The sequence below is a fragment of the Hyla sarda genome, chromosome 8 (genome assembly GCF_029499605.1).
Source record: "Hyla sarda isolate aHylSar1 chromosome 8, aHylSar1.hap1, whole genome shotgun sequence".
Classification (NCBI taxonomy): domain Eukaryota; kingdom Metazoa; phylum Chordata; class Amphibia; order Anura; family Hylidae; genus Hyla; species Hyla sarda.
Genome location: NC_079196.1, coordinates 223545608 through 223569275, shown reverse-complemented (window position 1 = coordinate 223569275; position 23668 = coordinate 223545608). Strand labels below are relative to the sequence as shown.

The 23668-nt window shown below is 45.0% G+C and overlaps 1 protein-coding gene across 5 annotated transcripts in view; it reads left to right on the top strand.

The window, feature by feature from the left end:
- Positions 1–23668, top strand: part of LOC130283843 (uncharacterized) — a 65031-nt gene that overhangs the window by 14606 nt on the left and 26757 nt on the right. For 2 of the 5 annotated variants that reach the window (XM_056533435.1, XM_056533430.1), the window contains exons 1-3: positions 14396–14665; positions 16884–17213; positions 17886–18185. In XM_056533435.1, coding sequence (XP_056389410.1) covers positions 14590–14665; positions 16884–17213; positions 17886–18185 — 706 coding nt within the window. In that variant the 5' untranslated portion in view covers positions 14396–14589. Of the gene's footprint in view, positions 1–6559; positions 6798–9254; positions 9294–14395; positions 14666–14953; positions 15477–16883; positions 17214–17885; positions 18186–23668 lie in introns of those variants that run through there. The other 3 variants (XM_056533431.1, XM_056533434.1, XM_056533432.1) reach the window with 3 other exon arrangements.

Sequence of the window (23668 nt, the reverse complement as noted above, 5' to 3'; positions counted from 1 at the left end):
CTGGGACCGCAATGATCCTGCCACAGCCACAGTCCAGGCCTTCTTCGCTGAACTCCGGAGTGTCTTCGAGGAGCCAGCCCGAGCTTCTTCTGCCGAGACTGCCCTGTTGAACCTGGTCCAGGGTAATTCTTCAGTGGGCGAGTACGCCATCCAATTTCGTACTCTTGCTTCCGAGTTATCATGGAATAACGAGGCTCTCTGCGCGACCTTTAAAAAAGGCCTATCCAGTCGCATCAAGGATGTGCTGGCCGCACGAGAGATTCCTGCCAACCTCCAAGAACTCATCCATTTGGCTACCCGCATTGACATGCGTTTTTCTGAGCGACACCAAGAGCTCCGCCAGGAAAAAGACTTAGATCTCTGGGCACCTCTCCCACAGCATCCTTTGCAGTCTACGCCTGGGCCTCCCGCCGAGGAGGCCATGCAAGTGGATCGGTCTCGCCTGACCCAGGAAGAAAGGAATCGCCGTAGAGAAGAAAATCTCTGTCTGTACTGTGCCAGTACCGAGCATTTCTTGGTGGATTGCCCTATCCGTCCTCCACGCCTGGGAAACGCACGCACGCACCCAGCTCACGTGGGTGTGGCGTCTCTTGGCTCTAAGTCTGCTTCTCCACGTCTCACGGTGCCCGTGCGGATCTCTTCTTCAGCCAACTCCTCCCTCTCAGCCGTGGCCTGCTTGGACTCTGGTGCCTCTGGAAATTTTATATTGGAGTCCTTTGTGAATAAATTCAGCATCCCGGTGACCCGTCTCGTCAAGCCGCTCTACATTTCCGCGGTCAACGGAGCCAGATTGGACTGCACCGTGCGTTACCGCACAGAACCCCTCCTCATGTCTATTGGACCCCACCTCGAGAGGATTGAGCTCTTCGTTCTCCCCGGCTGTACCTCTGAGGTCCTCCTCGGTCTGCCATGGCTCCGGCTTCATTCGCCCACCCTTGATTGGACCACCGGGGAGATCAAGTACTGGGACTCTGCCTGCCACAGGAAGTGCCTCTCCCCCCCTCCCAGTCCCCTCAGGCAAGCCTCTGTGCCTCCTCATGGCTCCCGTCCTTGTGTCTCCCTGCCCCGTGCCAAGCTTCACCCTCTGCCCTCCCTCCCCATTCCTACTCCTGCTGTACTGCCTGCCATTGAGGAAACCATCCATTCTTTCCCGGTGTCCTCATCCCAGGGGAGGCAGTCACCGGACAAAAAAAAGGGGAGACCTAAGGGGGGGGGTACTGTTACGCCTAGCGCTCCGGGTCCCCGCTCCTCCCCGGAGCGCTCACGGCGTCTTTCTCCCTGCAGCTCCCCGGTCAGTCCCGCTGACCGGGAGCGCTGCACTGTCATGGCCGTCGGGGATGCGATTCGCACAGCGGGACGCGCCCGCTCGCGAATCGCATCCCAGGTCACTTACCCGTCCCGGTCCCCTGCTGTCATGTGCTGGCGCGCGCGGCTCCGCTCTCTAGGGCGCGCGCGCGCCAGCTCTCTGAGACTTAAAGGGCCAGTGCACCAATGATTGGTGCCTGGCCCAATTAGCTTAATTGGCTTCCACCTGCTCCCTGGCTATATCTGATCTCCTCCCATGCACTCCCTTGCCGGATCTTGTTGCCTTGTGCCAGTGAAAGCGTTTAGTGTGTCCAAAGCCTGTGTACCTGAACTTCTGCTATCCATCCTGACTACGAACCTTGCCGCCTGCCCCCGACCTTCTGCTACGTCTGACCTTGCCTCTGCCTTGTCCTTCTGTCCCACGCCTTCTCAGCAGTCAGTGAGGTTGAGCCGTTGCTAGTGGATACGACCTGGTTGCTACTGCCGCAGCAAGACCATCCCGCTTTGCGGCGGGCTCTGGTGAAAACCAGTAGCCTCTTAGAACCGGTCCACTAGCACGGTCCACGCCAATCCCTCGCTGACACAGCGGATCCACAACCCGTAAGCCGAATCGTGACACTGGCTTAGGAATATACCCTTCAGCCAATACTGAAGGATAAGAAGAAATTGCACACAAGTGGAAGATTACAAAACACAATCAAAAACATTACAAGAACGGTATAAACAGAAAAACTATTCCAGTACCATTCTCAAAGATGCCTTCACCCGTAATTTATGCAGCAGTCAAAACTCATTACTTCCGGCACCTTCTGACACCAACATCAACCAGAAGACAGATATCAAAACTAACAAATTTGCCACCAACTTCATCACCACATACAACCGATCCCATGGCAAAGTCCATGAAATCTTCAAAAAAAGCTGGCATATCCTTCTACAATCCTGAAAAAAAATTATACCTCCAACCCCCGGTTTCACATTCTGGAGAGCAAATGCTTTAAGAAACACCTTAGCACCCAGTCGCTTGAAAAAGAAAAAAAACACCTTGGAAACTTCTCACCAAAAAACCCTTGTATCATTTACACCAGGCTCATATAAATGCAGACAAAAAGGATGTCTGTGCTGCAATAACATAACCCACAACACCTTAACCATCACTTCTAGAACCACGTCTGCTACTTTCCCCATCAAAGCCCACCTGAGTTGCAATTCTAGCTATGTGATCTATCTCACTGAATGTATTTGTGGTATACAATATATTGGAAGAACCACCCAGACGCTGCGAAAACACCTCAATGACCACCGATACAATTGCACAAGAGGACATTTGAAACAAAGTGTATCGTGCCATATCACAGAAGAACACAACAAGGACTTCTGCTCCATCAAGATTACCCCAATAGAACAAATTCCACATGATGCAGAAAACCGATCCCTCACCTTGAACAGGAGAGAAGCTTTTTGGATTTTCAAAATGCGTCGTATACATCCAGATGGTTTAAATGAGTGCATTGAACTTTAATTTCCAACACGAACTTTATCATTTGGGAAACATCAGCTGTATGACTTTCTCCCACAACTGTCTCCATCCACCACATATATACTAGGGATCGACCGATATCGATTTTTTAGGGCCGATACGATACCGCTACTCTGTGGAGGTTAGGGCCGATAGCCGATAACTTATACTGATATTCCGATATAAGTTATCAGCTATTTATCCCCCCCGGTGACACCGCTGCAGATCATTGATTTAAAGCAGACGCTTTAAATCAATGAACTGCAGCAGCTTTTGCGGTGCCAGAGACCGCCGCCACCACCCGCTTCTCTCCCCCTTCCTGTCCTGGGGTCCTCCTGAGTTCTATCACCGCCACCTCAACCGCCCCACCACCTTACTGTGCCGCACCCCCCACCGCACCGCCCAGGCCAGAGACCACTGCTGCCCCATTGCATCCCCCCATTCCCGGTTTTATAATTACCTGTTCCCGGGGTCCGCAATACTTCTGGCTCCGGCGGCGTCCTCCTGAGCTGTCACTGTGCGCACTGACAGTGACGTTGCATTGAGGATGTCACTCGTCATTGCGCAGGGCACAGCGTAACACAGGACGCCGCAGGAGCCAGAAGTATCGCGGACCCCGGGAACAGGTAATTATAAAACCGGGGATGGGGGAGGCAATGGAGCAGCGGTGGCGGTCTCTGGCTTGGGCGGTGCGGTGGGCGGAGCATTATTGGATTATCGGCAAGGTAATTGCTGATACCAATAATGTCCAAAATCGGGAATATCGGCCGATAATATCGGCCAAACCGATAATCAGTCGATCCCTAATATATAACCCCAGGTTCCTATCCCATACCCCTATATTACCCCCGCAGTAATCACGTGGACACGTGCTTGTGGCCATTTTTGGATTTTTCAGTTCCAGCAGAGCCAGCAGATACTGTTGCAGCTGAGAGGAATCTGCTATCAGTTTGAACAAGATCCAGAGATGGTAGCAGGGAAGCCTTTGTGAGCAGTTTAGAGAACTTAAAGCTGGATTGACCAGATTTAAAGACTGTAAGGGTAGGCCTGAAACCCTTTTCCCTGTCCCACAACAGGACACCCTGAACTTACTCACCAATAAAAAAAAAAGACCTTGAGATCCACTTGCAGACAACCAACTGAAGGTACCCAACAGCCACAAGGGCAGAGATTAGGGTGTGCCGCAGGTGTGCTTGTCAGTGAGACCTATATACAGATTGCATTTGTCTAATTTTGTGCTATAGGATACCTTACTGTTTGTTACTTTATGCATGGTTGTTTTTCTATATGCAATATAAAATTAGTTTCAAGTTAGCTTTGTTTCAGTTTTATTAGGATCTGCCTGTCAAATGTAGAGAAGTAACAAGGGTAAGGAGCCACAGGGATGTAGGTGGACACCTCAAAACCCTGTTGCATACTTTTCCCCCCAAAAAATACCCTTGAACTTGTTCACTGAGTCAGAAGTGTCACTGCTCTTACAGTAAAGATTTCTTTCCTCTAGAAGTAGATGATGCCCCCTCGTCAAAGTATCACCTATCACTGTAATGCTCCACAGATCCCTTTCCAGCAGCCTCCTCCTTATCATCACATACCGAACAGAATGGAGGAGATTTATCAAAACCTGTGCAGAAGAGTGGTGCAGTTGCTCATAGCAACCAATGAGATCACTACTTTAATTTTTCACAGGCCTCTTTAAAAATGAATAAAGCAATCTGATTGGTTGCTATGGGCAACTGCACTGCTCTTGCAGCTGTTGCAAAACTACAACTCCCAGCACGCCCGGACAGTCAAAGGCTATCCGTGCATGCTTGGAGATGCAGTTTTGCAACAGCTGGAGGCACCCTGGTTGGGAAACACTGATAAACATAGTGAAATGGAAAAATAAGGGGAAAAAAATTACCAAAAATACTTCATGCATGACAGGTCCCTGCTGCTATCATTAACCCTTCAGATGCCGTGATCATTATTGATCATAGCATCTGTGACAATGCAGCGTTTCCACTGGCTGATCTGATTACCCATGGCATGATCGCAGGGATCAGATCAGCCAAGATGACGGACGGAAGTCCCATCACTTGCCTCCAGCCATTCTCACAGGGTCTTCTTCTCTGGTCTGCCTTCTAGGAGACAGAGAAGAGGATCTCCGGTAATACTGATCAGTGCTATGCATATACATACCACTTAACAGTATTAGCAATCAATAGATTCCCTTAAATAATCCCCTATGGGGACAAAAAAAAGTGTAAAATAAATAGTAAAAAAAAGTTAAAAGAAATGTGTATAAGCACCTCCCCAATAAAAAGTTAAATCACCCCTTTTTCCTATTTTACCCTCCCCCCCAAAAAATTGAATAAACACATTTAATATTGACACATGCGTAAATGTATCAACTATCACAATATAATGTTAAACAGTTCAGGACGCAGGGCATACAGGTACGCCAAACTTCCCGAGTCCTTAACGACGGAGGGCGTACTGTATGCCTTGAGTCCCGTTACCGGGCTTTAAAGCGTTCTCACGAGCGGAGAACGCCATAAATCTGGTGGGTCCCGACTGCTATCAGCAGCCATGACCCAGGGTTAATGCCGGGCACCGCAGAACGAGCTGATGCCCGGCATTAACCTTTTAGATGCCGCAATCAAAGTTGAAATTAAAATGAAAATGTCCCGGCAGCTCAGAGGAGCTGATCGGGACTATTGCGACAGAATTGCAATGTCCTGATTAGCTTACTGGACGACGGGAGAGTCCTCATCTGCCTCCTGGTCATCTGATCGGCGATCTACTGCTCCATGCCTGCTCAGCAGGCTGGAGCAGCAAAGCACCGATAACACTGATCAACGCTATGCTATGGCATAGCATTGATCAGTGTATGCAATCAAAAGATTACATGTTGTAGCCCCCTGTGGGGGCTAAAAATAAAAGGAAAAAGTGTAAAAAAATAATAAATGTGAATAAGTCTCCCCCCTAATAAAAGTTTGAATCACCCCCCTTTTCCTATTTTTTAAATAAAATAATGTAATAAAAAAAATCATATGTGGTACCACCATAACGTAAAAAATACCAAAGTCCAAAATTGTGCATTTTTGGTCACTTCATATACCATAAAAATATTATTAAAAAGTGATCAAAAAGTCCCATCAAAACAAAAATGGTACCAATAAAAACTGCAGACCACGATGCAAAAAATGAGCCTTCATAGATCCCTGTAAATGGAAAAAAAAAAGGTATAGGGGTCAGAAGATTTAAGACAATTTTAAACATACTAATTTTGGTGCATGTAGTTATAATTTTTTTTAAAGTAGTAAAATAAAATAAAACCTACATTAATTGGGTATTCTTGTAACCGTATTGACCTACAGAATAAAGAAAGGTAAGGTGTCATTTTGACTGAAAAGTACATTGCGTAGAAACAGAAGCCTAAAAAGTAGCAAAATGGCATTTTTTTCCCCGTATATGGAAAAATAAGTAAATTATAGGGGGGTCAGAACAGGGAAATTTAAACTTAAACTTCTTTTTTTTTTTTTACAAAATGAGTTTTTTTTAGTAGTACAATAACAGAAAAGCACGTAATCATGGGTATCACTTTAATCGTACTGACCCACAGAATAAAGAAAACAGGTCACTTTTACTGTTAAGTGTACAGCGTGAAAATTAAACCCTCCAAAATTTGCTGTTTTCTTTTCAATGTCCCCACACAAATTATACTTTTATTTGGTTTTACCGTATATTTTACAGTAAAATGAATGGTGTCACTACAAAGTACAATTGGTCATGCACAATATTTGGAGCCCACAGCCATTAAAAAGACTACAGCTAAAATTAGAAAATGAAAGTGCTGTACGCTGGAGCTGAGATTCCAAGAAACTTTAGAGTTGATTCCTGTAACATAGGGAAGAGGATAAAGCAAAACTTCGGACTTATAAAATGGACGTTATAAGGAGATTAATCTTTTTCCTGGTCCTACATCACTCAGGTCAGTATGATTAGATAGGTGACAGTGCTGGTGTCATGGCGCTCAGCCACTTCTTGTAGATGGTTTATGTAGTTTAATAATAGACCTAGTCGTGGGGGAGGGGGGGGGGGGCACTTTCAAAGTCAACATTTATCAGAATTGGAAGAGAATACTGAGGGAATGAGCGCTTGCTCTGAGGATTCACCTAGAGAATACAGCTGGGTATATAGTGTCACATGACATGGTGGAGTGCCTATGACTAAGGCTGGGTTCACACTGCAGAATTTCTGCCGGAGATCGAGCCGGGGGCGCTAGGACCGAGCAGACTGCATTGCATTTCTGGGTGAATCTTTTTGGAGATCTGCTCAGAAATGCATTGCCATCTATGGGGACGGCAATGTAGTCCGCGCGGTCCTAGTGCTGCCGACTCGATCTCCGGCAGAAATTCTGCACAGAAATTCTACAGTGTGAACCTAGCCTTACAGGTAGTGATGAGCGGCATCGGCCATATTCGAATTTACGATATTTCATGAATATATAGACGAATATTCATCCTATATTCACAAATTTATTAATTTATTTGTTATATTCCCATATTTGCGTATTCGAGGAAGAAAACAGTGAGGGGGTGAGCAACTTTACTATTGGTTGCTAGGGATGATGTTGATAACCTCTCGCAAGTGTATTTGCATAATTCTAATTGGCCTACAAGTGCGCATATGCGGAAAAAAGTGAATATTCATAATTTAGAATATATATTGAATATATTCACAATATTTACGAATTTGCGATAAAAATTCTAAATGCGAATATTCGCGCCCAACACTACTTACAGGAGCACTAATGCAAAAAATTGATGATAAAAGTATTCGGATAATAGCCATGTCCAGGATATTCTTTGGTTTTGTGGAAATCTTACCAGGAACACAAAGGGTTAGTTTAACCCCTTAACGACGCAGGACGTATATTTACGTCCTGCGCCGGCTCCCGCGATATGAAGCGGGATCGTGCCGCGATCCCGCATCATATCGCGTCGGTCCCGGCGCTAATCAACGGCCGGGACCCGCGGCTAATACCACACATCGCCGATCGAGGCGATGTGCGGTATTAACCCTTTAGAAGCGGCGGTCAAAGCTGACCGCCGCTTCTAAAGTGAAACTAAAAGTGACCCGGCTGCTCAGTCGGGCTGTTCGGGACCGCCGCGGTGAAATCGCGGCGTCCCGAACAGCTGATCGGACACCGGGAGGGCCCTTACCTGCCTCCCCGGTGTCCGATCGACGAATGACTGCTCAGTGCCTGAGATCCAGGCAGGAGCAGTCAAGCGCCGATAATGCTGATCACAGGCGTGTTAATGCACGCCAGTGATCAGCATTAGAGATCAGTGTGTGCAGTGTTATAGGTCCCTATGGGATAACAATGATCAGTATAAGAGATCAGTGTGTGCAGTGTTATAGGTCCCTATGGGATAACAATGATCAGTATAAGAGATCAGTGTGTGCAGTGTTATAGGTCCCTATGGGATAACAATGATCAGTATAAGAGATCAGTGTGTGCAGTGTTATAGGTCCCTATGGGACCTATAACATTGCAAAAAAAATGTAAAAAAAAAAGTGTTAATAAAGGTCATTTAACCCCTTCCCTAATAAAAGTTTGAATCACCCCCCTTTTCCCATAAAAAAAATAAAACAGTGTAAAAAAAAATAAAAAATAAACATATGTGGTATCGCCACGTGCGTAAATGTCCAAACTATAAAAATATATAATTAATTAAGCCGTACGGTCAATGGCGTACGCACAAAAAAATTTCAAAGTCCAAAAAAGCGTATTTTGGTCACTTTTTATACCATTAAAAAAAATGAATAAAAAGTGATGAAAAAGTCCGATCAAAACAAAAATCATACTGATAAAAACTTCAGATCACGGCGCAAAAAATGAGTCCTCATACCGCCCCGTACGTGGAAAAATAAAAAAGTTATAGGGGTCAGAAAATGACATTTTTAAATGTATACATTTTCCTGCATGTAGTTATGATTTTTTCCAGAAGTGCGACAAAATCAAACCTATACAAGTAGGGGATCATTTTAACCGTATGGACCTACAGAATAAGGGTAAGGTGTAATTTTTACCAAAATATGCACTGCGTAGAAACGGAAGCCCCCAAAAGTTACAAAATGGCGTTTTTTTCCGATTTTGTCGCACAATGATTTTTTTTTCCATTTCGCCGTGCATTTTTGGGTAAAATGACTAATGTCACTGCAAAGTAGAATTGGCGACGCAAAAAATAAGCCATAATATGGATTTTTAGGTGGAAAATTGAAAGGGTTATGATTTTTAAAAGGTAAGGAGGAAAAAACGAAAGTGCAAAAACGGAAAAACCCTGAGTCCTTAAGGGGTTAAGGGTTAAATTAACAAAGGGTTAATGTAAGGGTTAAATATATATATATATTTTTTTTTTTTATCTAATCGGAAATCTCTTGTTTGTTGACGAAGCTAGACAAAATGAACCAGATTAAAGAGGTATGTTTTAATCTGGTCTTAACCCTTCCAGTACTGATCAGCTGCTGTATGCTCCACCGGAAGTGGTGTAGTTCTTTCCAGTCTGCCCACAGTGCTCTCTGCTGACACCTCTGTCCATGTCAAGAAATGTCCAGAGTAGAAGCAAATCCCCATAGCAAACCTCTCCTGCTCCGGACAGTTCCTGACATGGACAGTGGTGTCAGCAGAGAGCACTGTGGTCAGACTGGAAAGAACTACACAACTTCCTCTGGAGCATACAGCAGCTGATAAGTACTGAAAGGGTTAAGATTTTTATATATGGAAATAATTTACAAATCTGTTTAACTTTCTGGCGAAAGTTGATTTGAAAACATAATTTTTTTTTCTCCAGAGCACCCCTCTAATACTATGATTCTAATGTACCGATTTAAGGCCGGGTTCACGCAACGTGAAATTTTTCTGCTCATAGTTTATTTTACCAGCGGATATCCCACAAAACAAGGCCAAAAGTTTGTTTGTTTTTTCCGTGCCCCCCCCCCGCCATTTAAATAGTATGGCCGTTTTTTTTTCAGAAAAATCGTGGAATAAATTAAAATATGCGCTGAATTGTACGCAGTGTGAACCCAGTCAAATTATCATGTACGAATCACACAACCTCTGAATGGCTTTACTATCGATAAGTAAGGCCGGGTTCACACCACGATTTTGCTATACTGTTCCTGTATCAGGTTTTTGATAAAAAAACGGACTCCTCAAAACCGGACTAAACTATATCAAAGCGTGTGTACAAAGTTTTATCTGTATACGGTTTGAAAAATGATGTCCGGTTGCATCCGTTTTTAACCCCTTAACGACGCAGGACGTATATTTACGTCCTGCGCCGGCTCCCGCGATATGAAGCGGGATCGCGCCGCGATCCCGCATCATATCGCGTCGGTCCCGGCGCTAATCAACGGCCGGGACCCGCGGCTAATACCACACATTGCCGATCGCGGCGATGTGCGGTATTAACCCTTTAGAAGCGGCGGTCAAAGCTGATCGCCGCTTCTAAAGTGAAAGTGAAAGTGACCCGGCTGCTCAGTCGGGCTGTTCGGGACCGCCGCGGTGAAATCGCGGCGTCCCGAACAGCTGATCGGACACCGGGAGGGCTCTTACCTGCCTCCCCGGTGTCCGATCGACGAATGACTGCTCCGTGCCTGAGATCCAGGCAGGAGCAGTCAAGTGCCGATAATGCTGATCACAGGCGTGTTAATACACGCCAGTGATCAGCATAGGAGATCAGTGTGTGCAGTGTTATAGGTCCCTATGGGATAACAATGATCAGTATAAGAGATCAGTGTGTGCAGTGTTATAGGTCCCTATGGGACCTATAACACTGCAAAAAAAATGTAAAAAAAAAAGTGTTAATAAAGGTCATTTAACCCCTTCCCTAATAAAAGTTTGAATCACCCCCCTTTTCCCATAAAAAAAATAAAACAGTGTAAAAAAAATAAAAAATAAACATATGTGGTATCGCCGCGTGCGTAAATGTCCGAACTATAAAAATATATCATTAATTAAGCCGTACGGTCAATGGCGTATGCGCAAAAGAATTCCAAAGTCCAAAAAAGCGTATTTTGGTCACTTTTTATACCATTAAAAAATGAATAAAAAGTGATCAAAAAGTCCGATCAAAACAAAAACCATAACGATAAAAACTTCAGATCACGGCGCATAAAATGAGTCCTCATACCGCCCCGTACGTGGAAAAATAAAAAAGTTATAGGGGTCAGAAGATGACATTTTTAAATGTATAAATTTTCCTGCATGTAGTTATGATTTTTTCCAGAAGTGCGACAAAATCAAACCTATATAAGTAGGGGATCATTTTAACCGTATGGACCTACAGAATAATGATAAGGTGTAATTTTTACCGAAATATGCACTGCGTAGAAACGAAAGCCCCCAAAAGTTACAAAATGGCGTTTTTTTTTCGATTTTGTCGCACAATGATTTTTTTTCCCGTTTCGCCGTGCATTTTTGGGTAAAATGACTAATGTCACTGCAAAGTAGAATTGGCGACGCAAAAAATAAGCCATAATATGGATTTTTAGGTGGAAAATTGAAAGGGTTATGATTTTTAAAAGGTAAGGAGGAAAAAACGAAAGTGCGAAAACGGAAAAACCCTGAGTCCTTAAGGGGTTAAAGGAAAACTCAGCTTGCTCCCCCCCCCCCCCCCGCACTAACCAGCGGTACTGGCTAGTAGTGCGGAGGACGTTGATCAGTTTGATGCCTACCGTGCCTGGATCCACCCCGCCGTTCGGCCGAAATCTTCGTTTTTTGTATATGCTAATTAGGTGCTAACTGGCACAGGAGGCGTAACTGGCACTCTGACGTCAGCGCCGCTCGTCCGCAGCGCCGCTCAGTACATCAATATTCCTCTCCTCCCTCCCCCTCTCCCTTTTCTCCCCGTTCTGTAATGAAGAGGGAGAGGCGGAGGGAGGGTATGAATATTGATGGGCTGGCTGGGCGACGCTGCGGACGAGCGGCGCTGACGTCAGAGTGCCAGTTAATGCTGCCTGTGCCAGTTAGCACCTAATTAGCATATATAGAAAATTGAAGATTTCGACCGAACGGTGGGGTGAATCCAGGCACGGTAGGCATCAAACCGATCAACAAACCCCTCACTACCAGCCAGTACCGCTGGTTAGTGCGGGGGAGCAAGCTGACAGTTTTAAGAAAAAAAAACGTATACATTTTTAACTTTTCACTCCATTATGAATAAAGTTTCACTTATTTGATTGAAATTCCAAGAAAAAAACTGTGCAAAGTCAAAAACCGTATTGGTGAAAATCGGATGGAACCGTACGCACATACGGTTCTGTATGGTTCCCATTGACTCCCATGTTAAAAAAAATGTATAAGTTTCAATATAGTTTTTCACCCGGACCAAAAACTGTGGTAGGCTACAGTTTTGGGAACGGGAAAAAAAAACTGACAAAAACGTACAGGATGCAAAATGGACACAACCTGATGCATCTTTCGGGATACGGTTTACAATGGAGAGTCAATGCATACGGTTTACAATGGAGAGTCAATGCATGCGGTTTACAATGGAGAGTCAATGCATACGGTTTACAATGGAGAGTCAATGCATACGGTTTACAATGGAGAGTCAATGCATACGGTTTACAATGGAGAGTCAATGCATACGGTTTACAATGGAGAGTCAATGCATACGGTTTACAATGGAGAGTCAATGCATACGGTTTACAATGGAGAGTCAATGCATACGGTTTACAATGGAGAGTCAATGCATACGGTTTACAATGGAGAGTCAATGCATACGGTTTACAATGGAGAGTCAATGCATACGGTTTTCAATACGGTTCCGTACGGTTTTCAAATTGAATATATACGGGAACTATACTGCAAAAACATAGAATAATACGCTACAGATCACTGGTCTCCAAACTGTGGACCTCCAGATGTTGCAAAACTACAACTCCCAGCATGCCCGGACAGCCGTTGGCTGTCCGGGCATGCTGGGAGTTGTAGTTTTGCAACATGTGGAGGTCTACAGTTTGGAGACCACTGATATGTAGAAATTACAGTGCTGAGAATACAATTACTTGTTGTGCTATCTACGCCGCCCTACGCCTCCTCCTCTCCTTAATGGCAGCTGCCCTGCACGTCACCTTTATAGAATGTGACAGCTGCGCATTAGCTGCGTAGAATATATTGGTCTAGGGTCCCATGCGCCAACATTTCTGGCCAGCCCGCAGTGTACACAGGTTCATATGGCATTTCGTAGATTCTGTTCTCAGGCTCAAGCAAAATAGCCCTAATACTAATGTATTGTGATGTATTGTAACGTCTTACTGATACTGCTTATTGTGACAACTTTACCCAAACATTAGGGAATCCTAGGCATGAACCCCTCTCTATAAAGCCCTTGTTCACGTGACAGAATTTCCGGGTGGAAAAGTCTGCTCGGAAAATTTCCATTGCAGCAGAGTCCCATTGTTTTCAATAGAATTCTGCTGCACTGAGCACATAATGGATTTACCGGGGCAGAAACATCAGATTCCGGCCTCTGCCGAAAGAATGAAATTATTGAGGTGGAATGCGCTCAGAAATGCATTGGCGTCTATGAAGAGGGCACGTTTTTTTGAGTGGTCCTCGCATCAGTATGTTCTGTCGTCACCTGTTATTTGCAAAATGTCTGACGTATTTTCCAGGTGGATTTACGCAAATATTCTGGCGCTTTGTACCCCCCAGACCTAAGCCTTCATAGTGTTGTTGATGATAATTTCATGGAGCCATACTTTTTGGCTGCGGGTTTCCATCCCTTATTAGCCAGAAAATATTTTTCTTGTGCGGTCTGCTACAGTTGGATGGGCGTGGCCAGGGGTTCGTATTGCCCCGCTGTCGCCACACCTATCCCCTTTAAGGGGGTACACTTTTTTTTTTTTTTAAATCAAGTGGTGCCAGAAAGTTAAACAGATTTGTAAATTACTTCTATTAAAAAATCTTAATCCTTCCAGTACTTATCAGGTGCTGTATGCTCCACAGGAAGTTCTTTCCTTTTTGAATTGCCTTTCTGCCTGAACAGATTTGTAAATGACTTCTATTAAAAAATCTTAATCCTTCCAGTACTTATCAGGTGCTGTATGCTCCACAGGAAGTTCTTTCCTTTTTGAATTCCCTTTCTGCCTGACCACAGTGTTCTCTGTTGACATCTCTATCCATGTCAGGAACTGTCCAGAGCAAGAGAGGTTTGCTATGGTGACAGTTCCTAAAAGGGACAGAGGTTTCAGCAGAGAGCACTGTGATCAGGCAGAAGAAATTCAAAAAGAAAAGAACTTCCTCTGTAGTATACAGCAGCTGATAAGTACTGAAAGGGTTCAAAAATTTTAATAGATGTAATTCACAAATCTTTTTAACTTTCGGGCACCAGTTGATTAAAAAAAAAAAAAATTGTTTTCCAGCGGTGTACTCTTTAAAGTGAGGGCTGGGACCACTGTATCATTGACACACAGGTCCTCAACACATGCGCCCCTGATCTGCTTGACGGTATATACTCAGAGTAAGCCAGAAATGGACTGGGTGCTATTCCTGTCACTAGAGGCAGAGAGCTCGCACTGCACAGGTGCACAGAGGTGCGAGAGTGAGCGTTCACTGAGGGAACAAGCGCTTGCTCTGAGGATTCACGCCAAACCGTATGTCAAGCAGATCAGGGGCGCATGCGCTGAGGACCTTTGTGTCAATCACACAGCTGTCCCAGAGCTCACTTACAGGGGACGATGTGGCGGCGGGGCAGTGAAAGCCCCTGGCCATGACTATCCGACTGTTGCTGACCGCACAAACAAAGGATTTTCTGGATAATAAAGGATGGAAACGCACAGCCAAAGGTATGGCTCAATGCAAATATTATCAACAAAACTAAGACGGTTTAGGTCTGGGGGTACAAAAGCGGCAACAGTTGCGCTTAAAATTCAATGTATCACCTAGATTTTTATTTTCCTGATTACAGCCAGATATTGAAACATGATGGGGGAGATTTATCAAAGTCTGTCCAGAGGAAAAGTTGCTGAGTTGCCCATAGCAACCAATCAGATGACTTCTTTCATTTTGAAAAGGCCTGTGAAATATGAAAGAGGCGATCTGATTGGTTGCTATGGGCAACTCAGCAACTTTTCCTCTGGACAGGTTTTGATAAATCTCCCCCAATGTTTTTACTAATCTTTTTCTAGCTTCTGATCGTTTTTGTTTAATTTTTGGATATTATTATTGGGGGGGGAGACAGACATATTGCCAGAGCTTTTGTTCTACCCCATTAATAACATTTAGAGAGATGATGTGGAGCACCCTCATAGACCAAAGGAACCAATAGACTGGAGAAGACTCACTGTCTCCAGTGCTGTGGGCATGCTTTTGACCTGTGCAGACGTCATTGTGCAGGGAAGGGGAGGAGCTGTAGCCATCGCCTATTGTGAATGGTGGATCCTGTCTTATTTATCGACTGGCGTCATCTTTTGGTTTTATCCTGTCTATGATTATAAGGAGGGCACTGCTGAAAGATTTTTTTTCTACAGAACAGGAAATTTAGGACAGGGAACAGTTTTGAAAATAAATTATCTCTGTTTTTTGATTCCTGGATAACCCCTTTAAGCAATAGGTCATTTTCTGATGACATATGCTGTGTACCTTTTAAATACATTGGTAAGTTAGGGACAGTAGGTCAAAAGTTAGCATTGTTTCCTTGTAGAGTCCTGGGTATAAATGGGCATTGTTCAGACCCTGACTGATCATGAGAACAATAAAAAGTATACGCTTAGCATGTTTTCTCCCGACTCTGTATCACATGACCTAGATGAACTTATAATGTGAATCTATAGGGCCAGTGTCCAGGTCTGAAACAGAGCAGGGAGAGGAACGCACGGCTACCCACTTCTCTCCCTGCTCGTTCTCGTAATTGATCATTCTCAACAGTACTCAGACCCTATCCAATATATACAAGTCCTTAGGACATGTCAATTTTTTTTAATTGACAGGTATACTTTAAAGGGGTACTCTGCCTCTAGACATCTTATCCTCTATACAAAGGATAGGGGATAAGATGTCTGATCTCCCTGCGATCTCCGAGCCGGCACCGCAGCATTCTAAACACGGAACCTGGGGGCTTCAGTGTTTACGACATCACGCCATGCCCCCCCATTCATGCTTACTCATGTCTATTATGGGAGTTTTTTCATTTGTGCTACAGGGGCTATAAAGTTAGTGTAGTTCATAATATAGTGTCTGTACCTGTGTTTGATGGCTGGTCTTGCTATTCTTATGTGATTTTTGACCTGATGTTTATTTTTAGCAGCATGCAAAATGAGTGTTGTCTCTGGCCTTTCGCAAGTTGCAGTGTGGCCTGAGAAATTACATTACTAGTCAGGTGTTAAAAAGAGAGTTTGTACTTACTTCAGTGAGTGAAGCGACCACTAGGTGGTGTTGGGGGGGGGGGGGGGGGGGCGGGGGGAATCATCCTTCACAGGGCTGAAGGGAATTGTAGTTTCCCTCACAGCAGCATGGAGGGTAGCTTAGCTGTGCTGCAATAGGTGGGGTGACTGATGTGTGAAAGACAGAAAAGTGACCTCACACTTACAAACAAGGGATGATGGGACTTGTAGTTAGAGGGGGAGAACTTCAACAGAAAATAGCCATTTCACAAAAAGAAAGCAGCAGTGTAATGGTGGACTTACAACACAGCCATTTAGCTCCAAGAATATCACAAATCCTTACTAAACATGTCTATTACTGTCAGGTGTTAAAAAGAGAGTCTGTACTTGCTTAAACTCGAAATTCTCTGAAACATCACGGTGTTCCAGAGAGAATTGTACGTTATTCTTGTCTGTCCCTGTTTTATGTTTGCTTTAATTTCAAATGGAGACTAAGGTCAATTTCATGGTGGGCCAAATATCCTATCAGTATGTTTTTGAAGTGTGAAAGAAAACATAGAAATCTTCACGGACATTGGGAGAACATGAAAACTCCGTATAGACGTTACCTCTGGTGTAATTAAAACCCAGGACCTCAGCCCTGCAAGATATATAGCATCATTAACCACTTTATTGTCCACAGTGTCCTCCCTTGAGATGACTGGACCATCTGTACATGCAGCCCGGCTGGGATCTGACGCTCGGGTTCCTTGCCTGTTCCCAGTGGACAATCCTCCTGTAGATCCTGAACATCTAAGAGTATTTTGGAACTTCCAAGATAAGGAAATCCTGAGCTATAATAGAACAGTAAGGACGACATCTTCTAGATATTCCCTGAGCATTGGAGCATTAGGAGATGGAATCGCTAATCTGACTATTTCTAATATACACATTCCTGATGGTGGAATGTACAAGTGTTCAGTGACCTACCGCTCAGAGAGGAAGGACAAGGAGGTCCGCTTGGACATTGGAGGTAAGTTAAATATTTCCCCTTAACCATAAATAAGCAGAGCAACCACAGAAGTTAATAAATTCCATAAAACGAGTCAGTAAATTGTCCTTATGTCCATTATTAGAAAAAACTGGACCCCTACTGTCCACAGGTTGTGTGTGGTACTGCAGCTCAGTCACATTCACTTTAATCTAGCTGAGCTGCAATACCGGACACAACTTGTGGACAGGAGTGGGGCTGTTTTCGCAAACAAAATAAGGATTTTTCTAATACTGGACAACCCCTCTAACAGGGCAATGTTTGACCTTATCTTAGAATTAGGTATTAAGAGCCAAAACGACCTTGAAATAAGAGGTTAGGTTAGTGTCACTTTACAAAAGAAACATGATCAAGATAAAGGTAAACAATTCAGGTTGTTAGTGACCCAACATGGGTATGAACAGTAGCCCAAGTTTAGGTTGTTTGTTTGTTTTTTGTTTTTTTATTTTTCCTTTGAAACAAACTTAAGGTAACAAAAAAATGTAACCTGAAGATGACCCTCTAAGGGCTTTTGGGTCTTAGTTAAAGGACGTGTCACTTAGATGTATCTGTTTCTATTATTTTTTTATTACCTTTTTTTACATTATCATAGTCACTATATGCCAGTTATTCACTGTATTTCACACATACTAATTTCATTGACATGTATTTCAGCTCCTCCGCAGGTGATGATTACAGGTAATACAGTTGTCATGAATAAGGAGAATGTCTTAACCTGCTCCATCACTGGATTCTACCCTGTGGACATTGATGTTAAATGGTTCAAGGATGGAGAAAAACTGAACAATATTTTTGTTGGTGACCCCTGGAGAAACCCAGGCAGAACCTACAATGTGAATAGCACCCTGACGATAACACCCACTGAGGAGGACAGAGAGCGGATCTTCTCATGTAGAGTCCAACATGAATTTCTACAAGAGCCTCTCCAGAAAAACTTCCATCTAGTGTATAAAGGTAAACTGAAGTTGGGACTTAAGTTGTGACTAGTGACTGTGTGCAGTGCGTATGGATCAGTTTGTGACGCCATGGCACTGTTAACCTACACGATCCAAGGTTGAGATTGCTTCTCCTGGGCCAAACCCGAGGACAATGATGACACCGATGCATGGTTACAGATAACTATTTTTTACTGAGGCAGGAATTGTTAAATCTGTCACAGTACAGATTTTGGTGCACAGTGATCTAGGATAGCCTGTCACCTTGCTGCAATTTGTAGTGGCTGAGACTGAAGAATTAATGGCAGCCCACGCTGACTTGAAGACTTTAGACTGACTGACTGACGAGAATGTTTCCCAACAGAATTTTATGCTCACCGCTAGGCTTTGACTTTCTACTGAGCGAGGGGATTTTCCTGAGAGTGACGTGGCTGCAGATTTTGGATTTCTCTTTCTTAGGCCTCCTCTGACTTCTTCACAAACTTCTCCACACGTCTCTGTCCTTTTCCACACAACTCCTGACTAGACACTGACTCAACAGCTCTTCCCCCCCTACACTACATAAAGGCCAATGTAAGGGGGCTCCCATTGGGGACTCAGGGTCATCTCCTTCACTCTGCAGCAATCCCTTAAAGGTACAGTAAAATAATTTATTACAACACAATGCAGTGCAATACAACAAAATACAAGATGGAGTAGTGGGTCCTGCACAACAGCAGAAAAAAAGCCCAAGGCAATCTTTAGCCCACAGCATAACATCCTGTGCTGGGACATCACATACTAATCTCTTTGGGTCATAGTCTCCCCTGTTTATGGGCAGGGCCCCTGGTAAAGTTGTTAGAGTGTTAGGGTTTATTCCCACATGAGGGTTTTGTTGCATTTTTCTGTAATGATTTTCACAAAATCACAGCAAAAAACTGTCGTTTTACACAACCATTTATGTGAAAGGGTTACGCCGCTACCCAGCATCTGGTACATTGAGTTCCGAACACTGTGAACGGGCTTCCGTGTTCACGCCTGCCCCCTTGTGACGTCACGCCCCATCATGTGACATCACATCCCGCCCCCTCAATGCAAGTCTATGGGAGGGGGCGTGACGGCCATTGCGCCCCCTTCCTAGGGCTGGGTGGTATGACCAAATATGTGTATCACGGTATTTTTTTTTAACTTACGGCGGTTCCACGGTATATAACGGTATTTTCACCCCCCCCCCCAATCATGTGACCCGCCAGCGCTGTTCTGCCCCCGTCCCAATCATGTGACCCGCGCGCGGTGTTCGGCTTCCCCCCCAAATCATGTGATTCACAATTAATTATCAGCCCAGCGGGATACTACTCACATATGTCACGCAGTGTCTTCCTCCTCTTTGTTGGGGGCCGCCGGCGATGGAACTCACTGTACGTCAGTGGTCTCCAAACTGCAGACCTCCAGTTGTTGCAAAACTACAACTCCCAGCATGCCCGGACAGCCAATGGCTGTCCAGGCATGCTGGGAGTTGTAGTTTTGCAACAGCTGGAGGTCCACAGGTTTGAGACCACTGCTGTACGCTGTATCCCTATGCCTGCAAAAGATAAAGAAAATAAAGTTTAACTTACCTACGTTGCCTTAAGCTGGGTACTGGAACGTCGGACAGCCGTCAGCCTATCACCGGCCAGAGCGATGCCCCGCCCCGGCCAGTGATAGGCTGAGCCCACTGTCATATAAGAAGCCGGCTTCTTACATGACAGTGGGCTCAGCCTATCACTGGCCGGGGCGGGGCATCGCTCTGGCCGGTGATAGGCTGACGGCTGTCCGACGTTCTAGTCCCCAGCGTGTGGCCGACGTAGGTAAGTTACAGTTTATTTTCTTTATCTTTTGCAACCCGGGCATAGGGATACAGCGTACAGCAGTGGTCTCAAACCTGTGGACCTCCAGCTGTTGCAAAACTACATGTGAGTAGTACCCTGCTGGGCTGATCATTAATTGGGGGGGGGGGGGGAGCAGAACAGCGCTGGCGGGTAACATAGGATTAGTTCCCCGATGTGGGGACAGAGCTGCGCTTGGCTGATAATTAATTCCCAAGGGGGAGGGCCCAACCGGTATTGCAGTATGGGGGAAAATTCATATCATGCAGCCCAAAAAATTTGGTATTCGGTATGAACCGGTATACCGCCCAGCCCTACCCCTTTCCATAGACTTTCATTGAGGGGGCAGGCTGTGACGTCACGAGGGGGCGGGCGTGAACACGGAAGCCCGCACACAGCGTTCGGAACTCAATGGGAGTAACCCTTTACATTTTTACAACCCTTTAAATTTTAACAATATGCTTATCTTCTTCTGATACATGGGAGTCAAATTGCCTGGACCTCTACTAATCCTCTGAATAAAGATTATTCTGTCATTAAATAGCTCAGGTGCTCTGATCACGCTCCTTTTTGTAGTTTCTTGATACACCTTACGGTTCTCGAGATATGAGGATTTATAATTTGTCTGACAATTCCGGGAATCAATCAGATGGGTATGAGCTTAATCTTAATAATGAGAGCGATTATCAGTTGATAGGTGAAATGATACAGTCAGGGGGGGGTGAATATTGTGGTTGAGTTGAGGGGGAGTGTCTGCCTTATACCCCCCCCCCCCCTCCATAACCTAATATTCACTCCCATTATTAATTATAGAGTGTTACGCCGAGCGCTCCGGGTCCCCACTCCTCCCCGGAGCGCTCGCAGCGTTTTCCTGTTCGCAGCGCCCCGGTCAGACCCGCTGACCGGGAGTGCTGCGATAATGTCCCTAGCCGGGATGCGATCCGCGATGCGGGACGCGCCCGCTCGCGATTCACATCCCGGCCCGCTTACCAGACTCGTTCCCCGTCTCTGCGATTTAAAGGGCCAGTGCGCCGCTGATTGACGCCTGGTTCTAATTAGTGTATTCACCTGTGCACTTCCCTATATTACCTCACTTCCCCTTCCCTTCCTTGCCGGATCTTGTTGCCATTGTGCCAGTGAAAGCGTTTCCTTGTATGTCCCAAGCCAGTGTTCCAGACCTTCTGCCGTTGCCCCTGACTACGATCATTGCTGCCTGCCCTGACCTTCTGCTACGTCCGACCTTGCTCTTGCCTAATCCCTTGTACCGCGCCTGTCTCGGCCGTCAGTTGGGGTTGAGCCGTTACCGGTGGATATGACCTGGTTGCTACCGCCGCTGCAAGACCTGGTTGCTACCGCCGCCGCGGCGGGCTCTGGTGAATACCAGTAGCAACTTAGAACCGGTCAACCGACAAGGTCCACGCCAATCCCTCTCTGACACAGAGGATCCACCTCCAGTCTGCCGAAGCCTGACATAGAGGAGGCGTGTTTTGGGGGTTGGCCACAGGTCTTCTTTAAAGGAGTTCTCTGGAGACAAATTATTTTTTACATATTCATGATCTCCCACTGCACTGATGCCTCCCAGGTCCCCACTCACCACTAAGGCTGGGTTCACACCATGTTTTTCAAATACGGTAACCGTTTACGGTTTTCCCCCAAAAAACGTATACGACCGTATCCGAAACCGTATGCATAGAGAATGCATTGTAAACCGTATTCCAAATGCTGTGTACGGTTGCATCCGTTTTGCCTCGGATATGGTTTTGCCGATTTTTCAACTGTAGGCAAAAAACGCTGTCGACCACTTTTTTGCCTCCGGTTGGAAAACCGTATGCGAAACCGTATGCGGTTCTTTTAACATTGTTGTCTATGAGAACCGTACACAGAATTTCAGAATACGGTTGCACACGGTTTTTCTAATCCGTTTTTTGGAGTTGACACATGCGCAGATTGGAATTTCAATAGAACAATAGTAACTTTATTAAATTGCTGGAAAACTAATTCCAACAAAATAGCAAAACCGTTGGCAAAAACTGATGCAAACGGATAGAACCGTACGGGGAAAAACCGTATACGTTTTCATTTGGAGTCATACGGTTGTATAAGGTTGCATACGGTTTTTGCCATACGTTTTTTAGCGGAAAACCGTATACGGTAACCGTATTTGAAAAACGTGGTGTGAACCCAGCCTAACACTTCCAGGTTTCATGACAAGTTGTCTTACAGGAACTGCCCACTCAGCCAATCATCACTGGCACAATGGTGACCTGCCTCCTGACAGGCCCTGCTCAGATGATGGCGAGGCATTGGAATGGCAGCTGCCGGGAATCAAGGATAGGTGCGTATGAAGTACGTGGGTTTTATTTATAATGCATCACCAGCCATATGTAAAAATATGTTTTATGGGGGGGTATTAATCAAAGAATTTATGTGTTTTTTTTTTACATAACTTTGGAGCAATACTTTGGCGCAGTGTCTTTTTGCGCCAAAGTTTGGCCTATCTTCTCCACTGTCATTTTTTACAACTTTCTCAAAATCACTCGGTCCTGTGTGTGATTTTAACTTTAGTCAGTAATTCATCATTTGCTCCAATCGATCTTTGGCGCAATTTTGTGCCTTTAGGGTTTTGTTTTTTTGGTGCAAATCACCGCCAAGAAATTTAGCACATGGAAAACACACTTAGCAATGTCAGAAAATGTAAAGGCGTCAAAATACATAAAAAAAATTTTTTTTTGGGAAAGCAGCGACGCCTCCGGGGCTGCGCAATACTATCCTGCGACATAGTTGTCTCTGAGGGACCTTCACCCTCCGTTGAGCCAGCATTGGACATGGCCACACAGGTTCAGGAAAGATAAGCACTAAAGCAGTGGTCTCCAACCTGAGGACCTCCAGATGTTGCAAAACTACAACTCCCAGCATGCCCGGACAGCCAACGGCTGTCCGGGCATGCTGGGAATTGTAGTTTTGCAACATCTGGAGGTCCGCAGGTTGAAGACCACTGCACTAAAGTAACCAAACAAAAAACAAACAAAAAAACTACTCAAGTTGAAAATAAAATCCATTTCACATGGTGGCTAGCGATGAGCGAATTACAGTAAATTCGATTCGTCACGAACTTCTCGGCTCGGCAGTTGATAACTTATCCTGCATGAATTAGTTCAGCTTTCAGGTGCTCCGGTGGGCTGGAAAAGGTGGATACAGTTCTAGGAGACTCTTTCCTAGCACTGTATCCACCTTTTCCAGCCCACCGGAGCACCTGAAAGCTGAACTCCTTTATGCAGGAAAAGTCATCAACTGCCGAGCCGAGAAGTTCGTGACGAATCGAATTTACTGTAAATTCGCTCATCTCTAATGGGGGCTATAAACCCCACAAAATAAAATAACTCATGTCGCTTGCTGATATACTGCAGGAGGGACTCCGAAATGGCTGCTCTACAGGGTAAAATACGCGTCCTCTGTGGCGGTACGTTCTGTATAAAAGGCGCTGTGAACGGCTGATTTCAACATTTGAGCCAAAATTACTAACAACTTGCACCAAATGATAAATTTGGTGCATGTCCACGAAAACCAAAGTGAAAAAAAAAAAAGGGTAAAAAGAAATTGTCAACAGGCAAAATTGATAAATACCCCCCCCCCCCCTATGTCCCTAGACAATCCCTTT